Source organism: Chenopodium quinoa, unplaced genomic scaffold (assembly GCF_001683475.1).
Source record: "Chenopodium quinoa cultivar QQ74 unplaced genomic scaffold, ASM168347v1, whole genome shotgun sequence".
NCBI classification, from domain to species: domain Eukaryota; kingdom Viridiplantae; phylum Streptophyta; class Magnoliopsida; order Caryophyllales; family Amaranthaceae; genus Chenopodium; species Chenopodium quinoa.
The window spans coordinates 2,963,199-2,979,654 of NW_018745323.1; the positions used below are offsets into that span (position 1 = coordinate 2,963,199).

Sequence of the window (16,456 nt, forward strand, 5' to 3'; positions counted from 1 at the left end):
CTAACCTCTCGCATAACCTTTCAAAAAAAAAAAAATCACCGTTATTTTTATATCACAACCATAATTGAAACATTCAACAACTTATCACAACACTACCCAAATAAGTATTCGAACTACAATGAAAACCACGAGTTTTAATTAGGCAACTAGTTTTAGGCCCGGGTGACGCCCCGGGTCATTTTTTGTATATAATAAATTAAAGTGAAATATATTGGTGGTTTTATAATTGTAAAAAATATTATTGAATTTTTCAAAATTCATTATGAAAAATGGAATAACCTAACTTTTATACTCATATTAGTTTGTTTTATTTGTAAAAGGAATCTTTATCTACCGTTATAAATTTCTTCAAAGTAAACACATGTTGTGGTTTTAAAATTGCTATATATTTTTGTGTTACATATTTTAAATACGTAATACATATAACCTATATGAATTATGGATGAGTAAACGAAAGAATGAGATTATATTGAAATTAATTTGCTATTTTATATATATATATATATATATATATATATATATATATATATATATATATATATATATATATATATATATATAGAATTTATGAACATAAATTTTTTATGAGGAAACATTGATGATCGATTTTAATATGAGGAAACATTTATCAAGTCATGACGACACGTGGCAAGAATTATGACATGTGGCATGATTACAATTCTTGCCATGGGTTTTAAAATATATATATATATATATATATATATATATATAGAATTTATGAACATAAATTTTTTATGAGGAAACATTGATGATCGATTTTAATATGAGGAAACATTTATCAAGTCATGACGACACGTGGCAAGAATTATGACATGTGACATGATTACAATTCTTGCCATGGGTTTTGTGAGAATTTTTCATATGTGAGAACACTCTTTATGTTCTAAATTTTTACTCGTATGTTCTAAATTTTAAATCTGATGTTCTAAACTTTTCCTTAGGTGTTCTAAATTAAATCAAATGTTCTAATTTAGTACTCACATGTTCTAAACCATAAATTAGTTAAGTTTGATGTCATAAATTTTAAATAACTTGTTCCAAAATTTTAACTTATATGTTCTAAATTTTAAAACGTGTGTTCTAAGATTTTTAATTATATGTTCCAGATTTTAAAACGTATGTTCTATTTTTTTTTTACACATATGTTCTAAATTCTTTACTCACACTTTCTATATTCTATATCAGTTTGTTCTAAATTTTTATTCACATGTTCATAATCTTAAGTCAGATGTTCTAAACATATTACTCACACAAATGTTCTAATTTATTACTCATATGTTCAGAATTTTAATTTGAGTCACATGTTCTAAATTTTAACTCGCATGTTCTAAATTTTTACTCACATGTTCTAAATTTTAAATCAGTTCTCATATAAGTATGAATTCTCACATATGGACCTATTCTCCCCGGATCCCTGCCCTATGTATATATATATATAGATAGATAGATAGATAGATAGATGTGTGTGGCATTATAGGGGTGAACAAACCGGGTACTCGGTCAAAATTTTAGGCCCCAGACTTGGAATGGATTGATACCGCATCCTAAAATTTAGAATTGGAATTGGAACCACGTCAACCGGGTCCTAAAATTTAGGAATTGGTATTGGAACCACCGAGCACGGGTTCCGATTTCCGGGTACCGACTAATGTACACAATTGTTAAATTTTAATACAATATTTTGATCCATTATACATAAAGCTATTTTATGTATGTTTAGTATTGATATAATATTTTTTTAATGTTAATAACTAAATACATTCTAACATATGTTTATTCTTTAAATTCATTTAGTTTGATAATTATTGGGTAATCGGGTACCCAACTGGTTCGGGGTCCAAAAAATTGAGAATTGGAATTGGAACCGGTTGTAACCGGTTCTTTAATTTATTACCCAGAATTGGAACCACCGGGTCCAATTCCGATTCCGAACCCGCTAATTCCTTACCAGTTTCAATTCCAATACCGGATACCCGAAATTTCTGCTCACCCCATAGCATTGATGGCTTGAAGCAGCCATACCTAAGGAGGCCTTTAATCTTTAAGACTCATTACTAACTTTATAAATAGGCTTAAGGGACTTGTAAACTTATAAGTAACTTGTAACCAATCAAGACTTTATTTAATTTAATCTTTCCACTGTTTTTGTTCCATCCATATTTTAGTACATGTTACACCAATTTTAAATACAACAACTAGTGTATGATTTAGGCGTTACTTTGAGTGTAACTTGAGTAATTTTTGTTTCTATTAAAGTCTTTAAATTAAAAGACTTGTTGATTATTTTAAATTGTAAGTAAATTATAATACAATGACAACTACTCGTATAATTTTTCACATATTTAGCTTATTGTACTGTTCCTGCAAGGATCCGACAACCCGATCCAAAAGTCCAAAGCTTGAGTATGCAACCCGTCAAGCTCCTATCGGCCAGAAGAGAATCTACACAAAGAGAAAGGATTAGCTAACCCTGGGGTATTCCAGGGATAAGACAAAAGTCAGTTTGTGATGAAGAAAGAGAAATTAGAGAGAGAAAGAAAGAGAGAGAGAGTGTAATTAATTGCCCTCATTAATGACTCCTAACCTACTATTTATAATAAATACCAAGACAGGTGGCTACAAAGCATGCAAAGCCTTTCTTGCCAAGTGTCAAGCTGTTGTTGCCACGTGCCGAATACCGACAGGCCGATATGTCTGCTTTATCAACATATCTGCATATTTATCAGCTCTACTGGGTTCAGATCCATATTTGTAAAAGATGTCGGCCCATTTTACATATCTTCCCATACAACTAGCCCCCCAAGTGAGGACGTTCGACTATAGGTCGACGTTCACACTTTTAGAAAATGTATAAAAGTTAACTTTAATTTACGTTATGATATGTTCAGGCTTTCATTTCTTGCGCTCTGTCGAGCATTTTATAAAGATCATGTATTTGGTTTTTTAGGATAATTTGTTGGAGTTTATTATGAAATAATTTACAGTTGTTCTTTGGTATGTATTTTGCTAAAGTCATATTAATTTTTTTTTTTAAATCTCCGTTTTTTTCCCCAAGTGACCTTGTGTGCCGTAAGCAGACAAGGTTTACTTTGGAAAAATAAACACTGGTAGCAGAAAAAACTCCGTTTTCTCCCCCAAGTGACCTTATGTGCTGTAAGCAGACAAGGTCTACTTTGGAAAAATAAACTGGGAGCAGAAAAAACTCCGTTTTCTCCCCCAAGTGACCTTGTGTGCTGTAAGCAGACAAGGTCTACTTTGGAAAAATAAATTGGGAGCAGAAAAAACTCCGTTTTCTCCCCCAAGTGACCTTGTATGCTGTAAGCAGACAAGGTCTACTTTGGAAAAATAAAGTGGGAGCAGAAAAAACTCCGTTTTCTCCCCCAAGTGACCTTGTGTGCTATAAGCAGACAAGGTCTACTTTGGAAAAATAAACTGGGAGCAGAAAAAACTCCGTTTTCTCCCCCAAGTGACCTTGTGTGCCGTAAGAAAACAAGGTCAGTTAAGTAAATGAAGTGTCTACTAGAAAAATAAGCGGGAAATGGATATTGAAGACAGACACGTGTCATTAATCTGTCAATTTGTTATTTTAATTTTTAAATTTTTGAACCGTTAGATTTCTGACACGGTTGTCACATCAACCTTTTTTTTTTACATATTATGTACTTAATAATTAAAACGCAACTTTTCCTATTCATTTCACTTACTTTTCTTGCCATTTCACGGAAAAAAAGAAGAATTCTTAAGAAAGAATTTCGACAAAAGGGTTTACGATTTAGAATATCTTCCTTGCAATCACCTGTCTTCTGCATTTGTTCTATCGACACTACAGATTTGTTGGAGCGTTCCATTGTTGGAGAATAGTTTAAGGTATTCACAAAACTCTGATCCCAATTGACTGATTTTGATTTTGAGTTCTTGATTATTTTTATTATTATTTTCTTCTTTTTTTTTAGAAAAAAGGTCAAATTGCATGTTTTAAATTTTGTTTTCTTTCACTTTGAAGTTTATAAACCAAGAATTAGATGTCCAACAGTAGTATTGAAGAAGAACAACCTACCCTTAACACTACTAGGCGCCGACTTATTAGACAATCCTTAGGAAAATACCTCGGTCGAACTGGAGAAGCCACTTCTTCACTTTCTAACAACATTGACGACCCCTTTCAACCGTTATCTGTAGAAGAACAAAAGAAGGCCTTTTACCGTCATAAATTATTAGCCGAGTGTGAAAAAGCAAATCGTCCTGTTAACCCTAACATACCGGAAGATACTGAAATCCTTGAGGTTGAACCGGTCAGTATTCGTTATCATTTGAGGAGTTTTGCTAATACTCAATTTGATCAATACGGCTCAAACGTGGGGCATATAGGTATAAATACTATGCCAAGAGTTAAGCGTACCAGCTATCATCCTGAGGTTGCTGCTCGTGATGCTGCTGAAAAGGTCAAGTCAAGCAAGAAAGCTAAACAAGGTGAGGTTGCGAGCTCTTCCAAATCTGATGATATGGAAACCCCTCCAAACGCTGAGAGAAATCAACCATCTCCTGTTCATGAATCAGCCGTTAACTCTGTTCTGGGTGATGACGATACCCGAGAAGGTAGTGTTAATACTGATAGTAGGGACGACATAATCGATATGACTGCTGAAATTATTCAAGAAGAGAATCTTGATGAAGGGTATAACTCTGAGACCGACGGGGCTGAATTTCGGCAGCCTATTGTTTTAGCTGCTAAAGGCAAAGTCGCAGAAGCTAAGATAAGAGACGAGTTTAGGCAGACGGCTTTGGAAAAGGATTATTGCCAGCGCGCCAAGCAGTTTTATAAACTTCCAGACGGGTATGACCTTTGTCTTCCTCCTTCTGGATCTCCAGTGCTTGACTGACCAGATGGCCATGTTGCCATTTACCTTAAGCACTTTGATTTCGGCCTTCGGTTCCCTCTTCATCCTTTTGTGGCCAAAATTCTAAAGGCGTGGAACGTTTGCCTTGTACAGCTAATCCCTCCCACCATCCGTGCCGTTATTGCCCTTATTTGGGTTCTGCTTCATAGAAATTATCCGCTAACCCTTAATGCATTCAGGCTGCTGTTAACTTTAAAGAGAGATGGCCAATCAGATGGCTGGTGGTCTTTATATACCCAACCTCACAAATACACCGTTCACCCTAAATTATCAAGCTGCAAAGGGTGGCAAGACAAGTTCTTTTTTATGTCGGTTCCTGATGATTTCCCACTCAGGAGGACATTCTTTTGGCCCCATCCAAGGTTTGAATCTATTCCCGAGAGAAATCTTGGCAAACACAAGCGTAGGGCCGTCAACCATTTTGACATTATCGAATCTGATAATGGAGACGGTCGGGTTCGCATTACACCTAAGGTGTGGGTGCCGAATGCAGGATATATTCTCGGCAACGCCTCTTTATCTCACGTTGGTCTTTGCTGGACCAACCGCTATGGTATTAACTTACTTATCAGTAATTAGCTTTTTCCACTGCGTTGTTTGCTTGTTAAGCCTCTTTTTTTTTTTATACATATTCATAATGAAATTCTGATGTTACGTAAATTGTCCCTGCAGGTGTTGACAAGTTAGATAATAAATTGCTAGGGCTCTCTGTTGACGGCAAGAGGGTAATCAAACGCTGTCCTAAAGCTACTAAGCCTTTGTACGACACTCTTGCTACTCACTGTAGCCGCGCTCCGATTGTCAGTGCCAAAAGAAAAGCTGAGAACATGGCTGACGAAAATGCCAAGAAAAGGAAGCTAACCTCTTTTGCCAATCGGCGGGGTGGTTTTCCCAGGTTTGGCGTTACTCGGCAACCTGAAGATCGCAGCAAGAAGAGTCAGGCCGAGAACAAGGATAAACCTCCTTCTCCAATGGTTCAGGTGAAAACGGTTGTTCAGAGTTCTGAACCAATCGTCAAAAAGGTGGTTGATGGAATTGATATTGAGGATCTTACCAACATTGAATCTCCTACCCCAGCTCAACCTAACATACCGGACCAAACAACTGCTCATACTATTACCACTACTGCTGGTGGTTCCGACATAAGCGCTCCTGGTCTTATCTATCAATCCAATCAGTGGATCGAGCGCCCTAATGAGAGGATACCGGAGGTTGACCTCAACGGATTCTCTGTCCCTCTCAGCCATTCTGGGGACAAATGGAAACCTGCCATAGACGCATGTCGGAATGAGTCAATGATGACCGATGACCCTATGCTTGGTGGAACTCTTGGTTATCGTCTTTTAAGTAACTTGACCCTCCCAATGGATAGGCCTGCTGGTGTCATCGGCCCTTTGGCTGCTATGCACATGCATAACATGATGAAGGTTCTCGCCCTTTAACATTGTAGCCTTTATTATATTTTGATATTTTTTATATTATTATATATTTTTTTTACTAACTTTTTGCCTTTATTACTACACAGGCTGTTATGTCTGGCACTGAGCTTGTTGAAATGTACCGTTATTACCAAGAATAGCACCATCAAGCCTCTGCTAGCCAAAACGCACTTCAAACAGCCCTGGATAACGCGGATAAGGCTCTGCAGAACTTAAAGGAGGCAAAAGAAAGAGATGATCTTGAGATGTCATCTCTCAGGGATAGAGCTTCTAAGGTTGGGGATCTTCAGTTGGAATTTCAGCAACTAAAGACCCAAATTACTGAGAAGAACAAAGTTATCAGCCGCGTTCCTACTCTTGAGAAGGATCTCGAGGCTGCCAAGGCTTCCATTCATGATCTTGAAGAAAAAGTCAAAAAATTGGAGGTAGATAAGCCTAGAGTCCGGCAAAGGGCAGTTAGACGCTTCTTGACATCTCAGGAGTTTTGCACACGGCTTCAGAATCGTCTTGAAGGGGGGTGGACTGCTGCCCAAAGATGTATCGCCCATGCTGTCGGCTGGAAGAAAGAGGATTGGACTGCCGTTGAAAAGGCCTTTAACGAAGAAGCTTTCAAGATTCCATCTGGTTTTGAGGAGCAAGAGTTTTCGGACGAAGACCTTTTCAACCTTGCTCCAGCAGATGATGAGGGTGTTTCAGATCCCAGCATCCTGGATTCTCCAGCTTCCGGAGGTACACAAGCTTAAAGGGGCGGGCAGTCATCACCGGCATCTTCTTGCGGGTCTTGTGTTTTCGGGCCTTATCAGCTTTGACTTAAATCCTGTATTTATTTATTTTTGTTTGACTCTGTATCTGTAATGCTGCTATATCGGCATATGCCCTTTTTTGTGGTGATGCCTGTCGACTATTGCGTCTAACTACTTTGACCATTCCATATCAACCTGAACATGTCACATCTATTTTAAAACTTTTTCTTAATTGACCTTCCTAATATGTCATGTACTTTTATATTTGCGTTATCGTCTATAAAAATTATCATGTACTTTTATATATGCCTTATCGTCTTTAAAAGTTTTTATCAGCTATCAGCTTTCTTTTTACATTTGCTTCACCGCCTTATGACTACCAGATTTTATTACTGATTTTATTACTATCAGCAACTTTACCATAGCAAAATACATAAACTTATACGTTAAAAATAATTCAAGCACAAACTTATGCGTAGATGCTATATCCATTCTACCCCCCACAGTGTATATGGTTAAGAAATAACTATATACACTTTTTGCTGGTTCATTGCATAGCCTTGATCACTTACTGCGCTATGTTGTAGCCAGTGAAGTATCCTCTCGGCGATCGTATTCAAAGTTATGCTTCAATTCAGCATATACCTGAACCGATTTAACCGGTATTACACATTGAACCAACAACCTCGCTGGTACGACTGTCGCGTGTCTACCAAAAATAAACCTAACTCCAACCTCCTAAAATGTAGTAGGGTAAGCTAGGGTCGATCCCACAGAGAATTGGTTTATTAAATTATAACTTGTGTAAGTTAGAAACCCCTGTTTTGAAGAAATAGTACTACGATCTAATAAATAAACTACTATGAACTATGGGACAAATAAAGTACGAAAGATAGACTACTAAAATTGAAATACGATAAAAATCAATAATAATAAAACAGGGATCGGGAGACATATTATAGCATTGGAGTATTTATTGATCATCGAATTATAAAAATTATGTTCTTATCTCAATGTTAGCCGATGAACGCAAACAAACATTCAACACTTCCCTTAATTACAAATAAACCAAACAAGCTCTTGGAGTATTGTCTAACTAACTAACTAACAATCTATAACAAGCTCTCTAGACTCGATTAATTAGTAGCATTAATAACTAGGAAGTAGCTAACTTAAGCCACAAATCACACAAGCTCGGATTTGTGCAACTTAAAGGGTTGATAATCTTAGGCATTAAAACAAGTTTTAGTCACCCATTAACCCCTAATTGCAACTAAGGAGTACTAACCCGGATAATAACGTATCACAAGTTACTACTCTAGCAATTAAATTAGCAAACTATACTAAAGATGGCCGGTCTAAAATATAACTTGACTAACTCATATCAATAAAAACAGATCATCAATCCAATCAAGAAATAAACATAATATTCTCAAATCACAACATACTTATTCTCACTGTACAATAATCCAATGCATCGTATATCTCCCTTCCCGTATTAAATTTAGCCTAACATACTAAAAATTGAAATAAAAACAAAGAAAGATTTATAAATCATACTGCTAGATCAGACATACATAATCGAAATGAAAATCGGTAGAAAAAAAATAAAACATTCAACAAAAGTCTAATTGAAATTGCTCTAAACCACCTAATTTAACAAAAAGAATAAAAAAAACGAAAGCAAAATTAATTGGCAGATCCTATTACTTATTTGCAACAAATCATAAATTGCCAAATTACTACATGCAAATCTATAAACTAAGAGTGTAAATTAAAAGTACCAAATTCCTACAACTGAGAATGGGAAGTAGTTGCGAACAACACCCAAAGCAGGCTGCTCTCCTTCGCTGTTCTTCCTCTCTGTTCAGCTACTTCACCTCCTCTGCTACGCTACTTTGCAGTAGCTTCGCGAGCCCAGAACACAACCCCAACCAAGTTTGCTGATTTCGTAGCAATTGGAGCTCAAAAACGCTTCAGCTTCCTTCTGGTTCTGTTCTGAATTCCGCTGCCCAGCAATTCCCGTAGCAAAGAAGAATTACAGAACACAGCTAAGTCACCTCGACTCCGGCTGCTTCGCTTCACCGCTGCTAAACTGCTCTGAGGTCGTTCTCCTCTTTTTTTGTTGCCCAGAATGTCCTCTCTTATCGCATGCAATTCGGCCTCCCTTCTGTTTCGGTGTAGCTCATCTCCAGCTAATCCGAATTTCTCGCTCCAATTTTTTATCCAATTTCATCTTTATCTCTTGCTTGACATTTCAATCCCAGAAATTTCGCTCAAGGTGATTTGAGGGTCCTTGATTTTCGGTTGCCAGCATAGGATGTATGGTTGGATGCGTATTGTGAAGGCTGCTGCTATTTTCAGGGGTTTTCTTTTGTAAATACAATCCCATAAAACCAAATGAACACTTTATAAAAAAAATAAGATTAATACGTGTGACTTAGCCCGGAAATATAAAGTAATCCATTTGGTGCCGAAATTCTCCTTCCCGTAGACAATTAAATAAATAGTAGTAACTCATGTCTTGAAAGGAAAATTGCATAATATACACTTAAATTATAACAAAAATCAATATAACATCAAGAGTTCAATATATATAAATATTATATTTTACGATCCTATCACTCGCGAATCAATGTTTATAACTGATCAGGCTATAAGCTCATTGTCTTCACGGAAGTGGTTTTCAGATATCCATCCTACATAACGATATTATGTTAAGTAGAGGATGCCTATATCATGAAAATTTTTCTTCGAAACTGCTTGTATTTATTGTTGATATTTTTCAGAATACTTAACATTGCTTATCTTTCTAATTACAACGTATTATGCAAAATATTTCTTTAATACAGTTGTGTTCCAAACATTCTTTAATGGCTTTCCATCCATTGTTTCTAGGAAATATGAACCCTGCATTACCATATCTCTAATACGATAAGGTCCTTCCCAATTTGCCGTCAACTTTCCGTCCTCATTCCCTTTCCCTGTTGCAGCTGTTCTTCGTAGTACAAGATCTCCTATAGCAAGAGGACGATGATTGACCTGCTTGTTGTAAGCCCTTGTCATTATGTTCTTATAGGCAACTGATCTAATTGCTGCTTTTTCACGCACTTCTGGTAGGAAATCTAATTGTTGCCGTAATAAAAGATCGTTCTGCTATTCACAATAGTGTTGAATTTTAAATGTTGGCAACCCTACCTCTGCCGACACTACTGCTTCTGTTTCAAAAACCAATGTGAAAGGTGATTCACCTGTTGCTTCTTTGGCCGTTGTTCTATTAGCCCACAATATTTCTGGCACCAAGTCAGCCCATAACCCCTTTGCATCTTCTATCTTCTTTTTAATTGCCGTTATTATTTGTTTATTAGCTGCTTCCGCCTGTCCATTCGATTGCGGATAACACACTGCTGCATATGCAAACTTAACCTTGTACATTGATAAGAGCTCTTTTACCGGCTTACAATCAAACTGAGATCCATGGTCGAAAACCATGGCCATCGGCAATCCAAACTTCGTGAAAATGTTTTTCCAATTGTATTTTTTTACCTCTGTTGCTGTTATCTTTGCTACCGGCTCAGCTTCAATCCATTTTGTGAAATAATCAACAACCACCAATAAAAATTTCCCGCCGCCTGTTGCTGATGGAAACGGCCCTACTATATCCATTCCCCATTGCGCGAAAGGAACTGGATTTAATATCGGTGTTAAATCATTTGGAGGTAGGTTGATAGCTGGCGTGAACTTTTGGCATTTTTCACACGCTTTCACATATCAAACCACATCTTCATTCATGGTCGGCCAGTAGTAGCCTCTCCTCATTGCTTCTCTTGATAGAACTCTCGGTCCGAGGTGATTGCCACATGTACCCTCGTGTATTTCTTCAATCAACCTTTTCGACTCAAGGTCACTTATGCACCTCATCAATGGTAATGAAAAGCTTTTTTTATACAATTGTCCTTGATGCATAATGAACCATACACTATCCTTTCGTAACTTTCGTGATTCTCCCTTATCTGCCGGTAGCACCCCATGGACGAGATATGCTAGTATGTTATCATACCATTGGGTGGCTCTATCAACACAAAGCACTTGTTCTGGTGCTTCATCTATACTCTTCTCACCCAAAATTTCAACCATCACAGTTCTTTCTAAGTTATTAAAACTCGAACTTGCCAACCTTGCTAAAGCATCTGCTTGCGCATTTTGGGCTCTCGGCACAAGCTTTATTTCAAAATACTGCAGCTGTGCCGTCAATTGATTTATCTTTTCCAGTTATTTAACCATTGCTGACTCTCGTGTCTCATACTCCCCATTGTATTGACTTCACACGAGTTGGGAATCAGTTGTAAGCACTAAACGCTTTGCCTCGACTGCAATAGATAACTGAATTCCTGCCACCGCTGCTTCATACTCAGCTTCATTGTTTGTTGCCTTGAATTTAAATTTTACTGCATACTCAAAGACCTGTCCATCTGGAGACGTTATGACTATGCCAGCCCCTGATCCTATTGATGTTGCGGATCCATCTACAGAGACCTGTGACATTATATGTTGGCAACAATAAACATGTCATAAACTAAATATGTACTTGATTGCTCTGTATATAAAAAGAAGATAAAACACCAAAAACTTTATTAAACTTTGGTCATTAAATTACAAACTATTGAAACCTGCCAAGTGCCTATATCCTCTTCTTCATCTGTATATGAAGCCTCTACTATGAAGTCAGATAAGGTCTGTGCCTTTATTGATACCCTGGTCTTATAATGTATCTCATACTCCGATAATTCCACAGCCCATTTCAGCAATCTTCCTGACGTATCCATTTTGTGCAACGATTTTTCCAATGGATAATTTTTTAGAACATCTATCGGATGTGCATCAAAGTATGGCCTTAACTTCCTTGCCGCAATCACCACTGCTAATGCCATTTTCTCAATTATTGGATATCTGCGCTCTGCCGCATTCAGTACATGACTAACAAAGTATATCGACATTTGATGCTTCTTCCTCTCCACTACTAACACTGCAGCTATTGTCTTTGGAGACGTAGAGATGTATAATTTCAGTTGTTCCCCCCTTTCCGGCCTTGCAACTATTGGGAGAGATCTTAAATGATTTCTTACCACCTCTAGCGCGTCCCGCTGTTCTTTTCCACATTCAAACGTCTTGTTCTTCCGTAAAACCACAAAAAAGGGAAGTGCCTTATCAGCTGATTTGCTGATAAAACGAGTTAGCCCTGCCATTCGGCCATTCAACCTTTGTATATCTCGGATTGTCTTTGGTTGTTTCATCTCAAGCACCGCGTTCACCTTATTAGGATTTGCATCTATTCCCCGTTCGCTAACCATAAAGCCTAAAAACTTCCCCGATTGACTCTGAATACACACTTCTCGGGATTCAACTTCATCTGATATTTTCGTAAAGTTTCAAATGTCTCCCTCAAATCTGCTATGTGATCCTTCTTTTTCTTACTTTTAACAATTGTGTCATCGACATACACCTCCACATTCCGGCCCTTTTGCTTCTCAAAAATCTTGTCAACCAACTTCTGATATGTTGCCCCAGCATTCTTTAACCCAAATGGCATTGCTTTATAACAATATACCCCAGCATCTGTTATGAAGGCCGTTTTCGGTCTGTCAGCTTTATGAAGGCTGACCTGATGATACTCTGAAAACGCATCTAAGAAGCTGAGCATCTCGTGACCAGAAGTAGAATCCACCAGTCTGTCTATCCGGGGCAATGGATAACAATCCTTGGGACAAGCCCTGTTTAAATCGGTAAAGTTGACGCACATTCGCCATTTTCCTGTCGGCTTCCTTACCAAAACAACATTTGCCAACCACTCTGGATACGTGCACGGCTCAATAAAACCCGCCGCTAAGAGCTTATTAACTTCGGCTTGTATAGCTACTATCTTCTCAGTAGAGAAGTTCCGCTTTTTCTGTCTTACCGGCCTAAACCCCCTGTTAACATTCAGCTTATGCTCCATCACCCCCGGGTGAATTCCTGACATCTCACTCGCTGAGAAAGCAAAGACATCCGCATTTTCGCGCAACAGACTTATCAAATTACACCTCATGTCAACATCCATATCCGCTCCAACCCTAACCGTTCTGCTGGAGTCACCTGGCTGCAACTCAACCTGCACCGTTTCCCCTCCTGGTAACGGCCTCGGAGCTGTTTCTGGCCTTGTATCAAAGTTACCCATGGACAAGTCACGTACTGTGGGCTCCAGTTCCTTGACACTGAACCATCTCCGACCGGATTCTTTAAAGCTGTTAAATAACAAGACTTTGCCATAACTTGCCCCCCATGAACCTTTTCTACAGCTCCCAAATTCGACACATAAGCTATCGTCAAATGATATGTTGACACAACAACTTGGATATCATGAATTATCGGCCTTCCAATAATCGCATTATAAGCCGATGGAACATTGACTACTAAAAACTCTGCCATCACATCTCTCGTTGTTGGCCCATCACCCAATCGTACCGGCAAGACTATGCTCCCCTCTGGCCGCACTGAAGACCCATTAAATCCGATAACTGGGTATGATACCTGCGTCATGTATTACCTTCCTATCATCATCTCATTAAAGGCCTTCATAAAAAGAACATTTGCTGAACTTCCTCCATCCACTAGAACTCTTTTTATGTCAGCTCCATTAATCTTAGTTATCAGCACCAGCGGGTCATCATGCGGAAAGACTACTCCCCTTGTATCCTCTTCAGTGAATATTACATCTGGGATCGAATTTGGCCTGGGGCGGCTATCAGTATCCAGGGCATTAATTATATTGCGGTGCTCTGATAAGTGCTCCTTTGCTCCTCTGATCGTTCCTCCATGTACCTGCCCTCCGGCTATCACATCAACTCCTCTTCTCGTTGATAACGACGGCATTCCTCCACCTCCCTGTCGGATCACACTACCCTGTGGCCTTTTCGGCCTTACTTCAAGTTGCTGCCTTTCAATTTGTCGGGGTGGTGGCTGGCTCCCACACGCATTCAGCCGGTACTGAGCTAAGTGACCCTTTCTTATCAGCTCTTCTATATTATCTTTCAATTGCGTACATTCCTCTGTATAGTGACCCACATCTCTATTAAACATGCAGTATTTCTTGGCATCCCTCGGTTTCACTTTCATTGGAATCGGCCTCACCCATCCTTCCCTATTATGATGCACCGAGTAAATTGTCGCCCTTGGTGTATTAAGGGGGGTATACGAACTGTATCGCATTGGCGGTTTTGCTGCCCTTGCCTCCTGCCGATTTCCACCCCTTCCCGGGGCTAGAACTCTCGATCTCACACTTCAGGAGGCCACTCCCTCAGCCTGATACCTTCCAGCCGGTATACTTTTGCTGCTTGTCTTCATCAACTCTTCACTTTTTATGTAATCATGTGCCTTGTTAAAGGCGGCTGCCAACGTAGGAAAATTCTTTCTTGTGAGATAACGCTTGAACTCAGAATCATTCAAGCCATTCATGAGAGCCATTACAGCTATTTCTTGTTGCAATTTTGGGATTGTGTTCGCCTCATTATTAAACCGTCTGATATAGTCTCTCAGAGATTCATCCGGTCGTTGCTCTACTGCCATCAATTCCCCCGAAGTCCTTTGTCTCACACTGTTGCTGATATATTGTCCAACAAACTTCTCTGTTAGTTTCTTAAAGTTGTCTATAGTTCCACTTCCTAGGTTGTTAAACCAATCTGCCGCTGCCCCAGTCAAAGTAGTCGGAAAAACTTTACACCATATAGCGTCCGAATTTGTATACAAGATCATGTGCCCTTCATAAGAGGTTATATATCGGCCTGGATCCCCTCTTCCATCATATCGACATGTTGGCATCTTTATCTTTTCCATAGGCTGGTCTAAGATCCCTTGTGTAAATGGCGATGCCCTCAACTGGACTATCGTTCGCACTGCCCCTTGCTGCTGATTTTCTGTGCTCACAACGGGACCTGTAGACTGAACTTCTGACTCCCATTGAGTCAGCTGTAACCTTATCGGTGACCTGTCATGCCGACACCTCTGTGAACTACTAGCCCGGTTTGATTGGTTACCATGACCAGTAATCGGCACCCCTTCCCCATCTTGGGTTGCCCTAGCTTCCTTCCTTTTCCTACTCATGGCACTCATTACCCTTGCTGCTGTTTCGAGTTCTCCTGGCGTGAACTCAGCCATTGGATCCTGATCCCCTTCTCCTTGACCTTCTAGGGTTAACGGCATATGGAAATGGTTACCTTCTAAAGTATGGGTTTCATCTTCAATCTCAATCTCTGGTTTTCAGGCATTTTTTTTTCTAGGATGTGAGGTTCTTAGGCGATAGAAGCAATTATGATGCTCCCCTCCTTCTAGCGCCAATTGTTCCTGCAAGGATCCGACAACCCGATCCAAAAGTCCAAAGCCCGAGTATGCAACCCGTTAAGCTCCTATCGGCCAGAAGAGAACCTACACAAAGAGAAAGGATTAGCTAACCCTGGGGTATTCCAGGGATAACCACTCCGATGACAAAGTCAGTTTGTGATGAAGAAGAGAAATTAGAGAAAGAAAGAGATAGAGAGAGAGAGAGAGAGTGTGTAATTAATTGCCCTCATTAATGACTCCTAACCTACTATTTATAATAAATACCAAGACAGGTGGCTACAAAGCATGCAAAGCCTTTCTTGCCAAGTGTCAAGCTGTTGTTGCCACGTGCCGAATACCGACAGGCCGATATGTCTGCTTTATCAAACATATCTGCCTATTTATCAGCTCTACTGGGTTCAGATCCATATTTGTAAAAGATGTCGACCCATTTTACATATCTTCCCATACATGTACATTCTAAAATAGTAAAATGTACTTCATATTATATGTACATGGTTCTAGCTAAGATGATTAAAAGCATGATTCACATTTGATGAGACTTTTTAGGAACCTTTTTTTTTAATATACGTAAATATACTATCAGTTCGCGAATGGCTCATTTAGCTCAAAACTTTCACAAGTAGATATTATAAAGCTTACATTATAACAAGCACTAGTGAGTCGAGTCAAGCCACACAGAACTTACTATCCACCCCTAAAGGTAGAGGTGTCAAAACCACACCTGATTCGAAATTAACTCGAAAATATCCGATTTAGATTTGAATTCATATAAACATAATAATTTTGCATGACTCAACTCTAAAAATCGACCCTATTTGGGGCCTGTTCTCATACGATTATTTTTAGTTTAGTTCAGCTCCTAATTTCCTACTCTTATAAAATATTCATTTCATTTCAGTTCAGTTCAGTTCAGCTCTAAGGGCCTATTCACATTTACTAAACTGTGCTAAACTGAACTAAGCTGAGCTGAAATGAATAT

General features: G+C 38.7%; 2 protein-coding genes across 2 annotated transcripts; both read right to left on the minus strand.

The window, feature by feature from the left end:
- Positions 1-10,872: 10,872 nt before the first annotated feature.
- LOC110712521 lies at positions 10,873-12,452 on the minus strand. The gene is made up of 3 exons (XM_021890986.1): positions 11,772-12,452; positions 11,431-11,637; positions 10,873-11,343 (listed from the first exon to the last, which is right to left on the minus strand). The coding sequence occupies exons 1-3, from the start codon at positions 12,450-12,452 to the stop codon at positions 10,873-10,875; spliced, it is 1,359 nt and encodes a 452-aa protein (XP_021746678.1).
- A 1,228-nt stretch (positions 12,453-13,680) lies between these two features.
- LOC110712593 lies at positions 13,681-14,346 on the minus strand. Its single transcript, XM_021891063.1, has one exon. The coding sequence runs from the start codon at positions 14,344-14,346 to the stop codon at positions 13,681-13,683; it is 666 nt and encodes a 221-aa protein (XP_021746755.1).
- Positions 14,347-16,456: the final 2,110 nt, after the last annotated feature.

Bases quoted from the DNA above. Each gene is read 5' to 3' on its own strand.
- LOC110712521 (XM_021890986.1), bottom strand. From the start codon at position 12,452: ATGGTTAGCGAACGGGGAATAGATGCAAATCCTAATAAGGTGAACGCG. The intron at 11,638-11,771 runs GTTTCAATAGTT...ATAATGTCACAG, and splicing joins AGGATATAGGCACTTGGCAG to GTCTCTGTAGATGGATCCGC. The intron at 11,344-11,430 runs GTGTGAAGTCAA...TTGACGGCACAG, and splicing joins TTACAACTGATTCCCAACTC to CTGCAGTATTTTGAAATAAA.
- LOC110712593 (XM_021891063.1), bottom strand. From the start codon at position 14,346: ATGCGATACAGTTCGTATACCCCCCTTAATACACCAAGGGCGACAATT.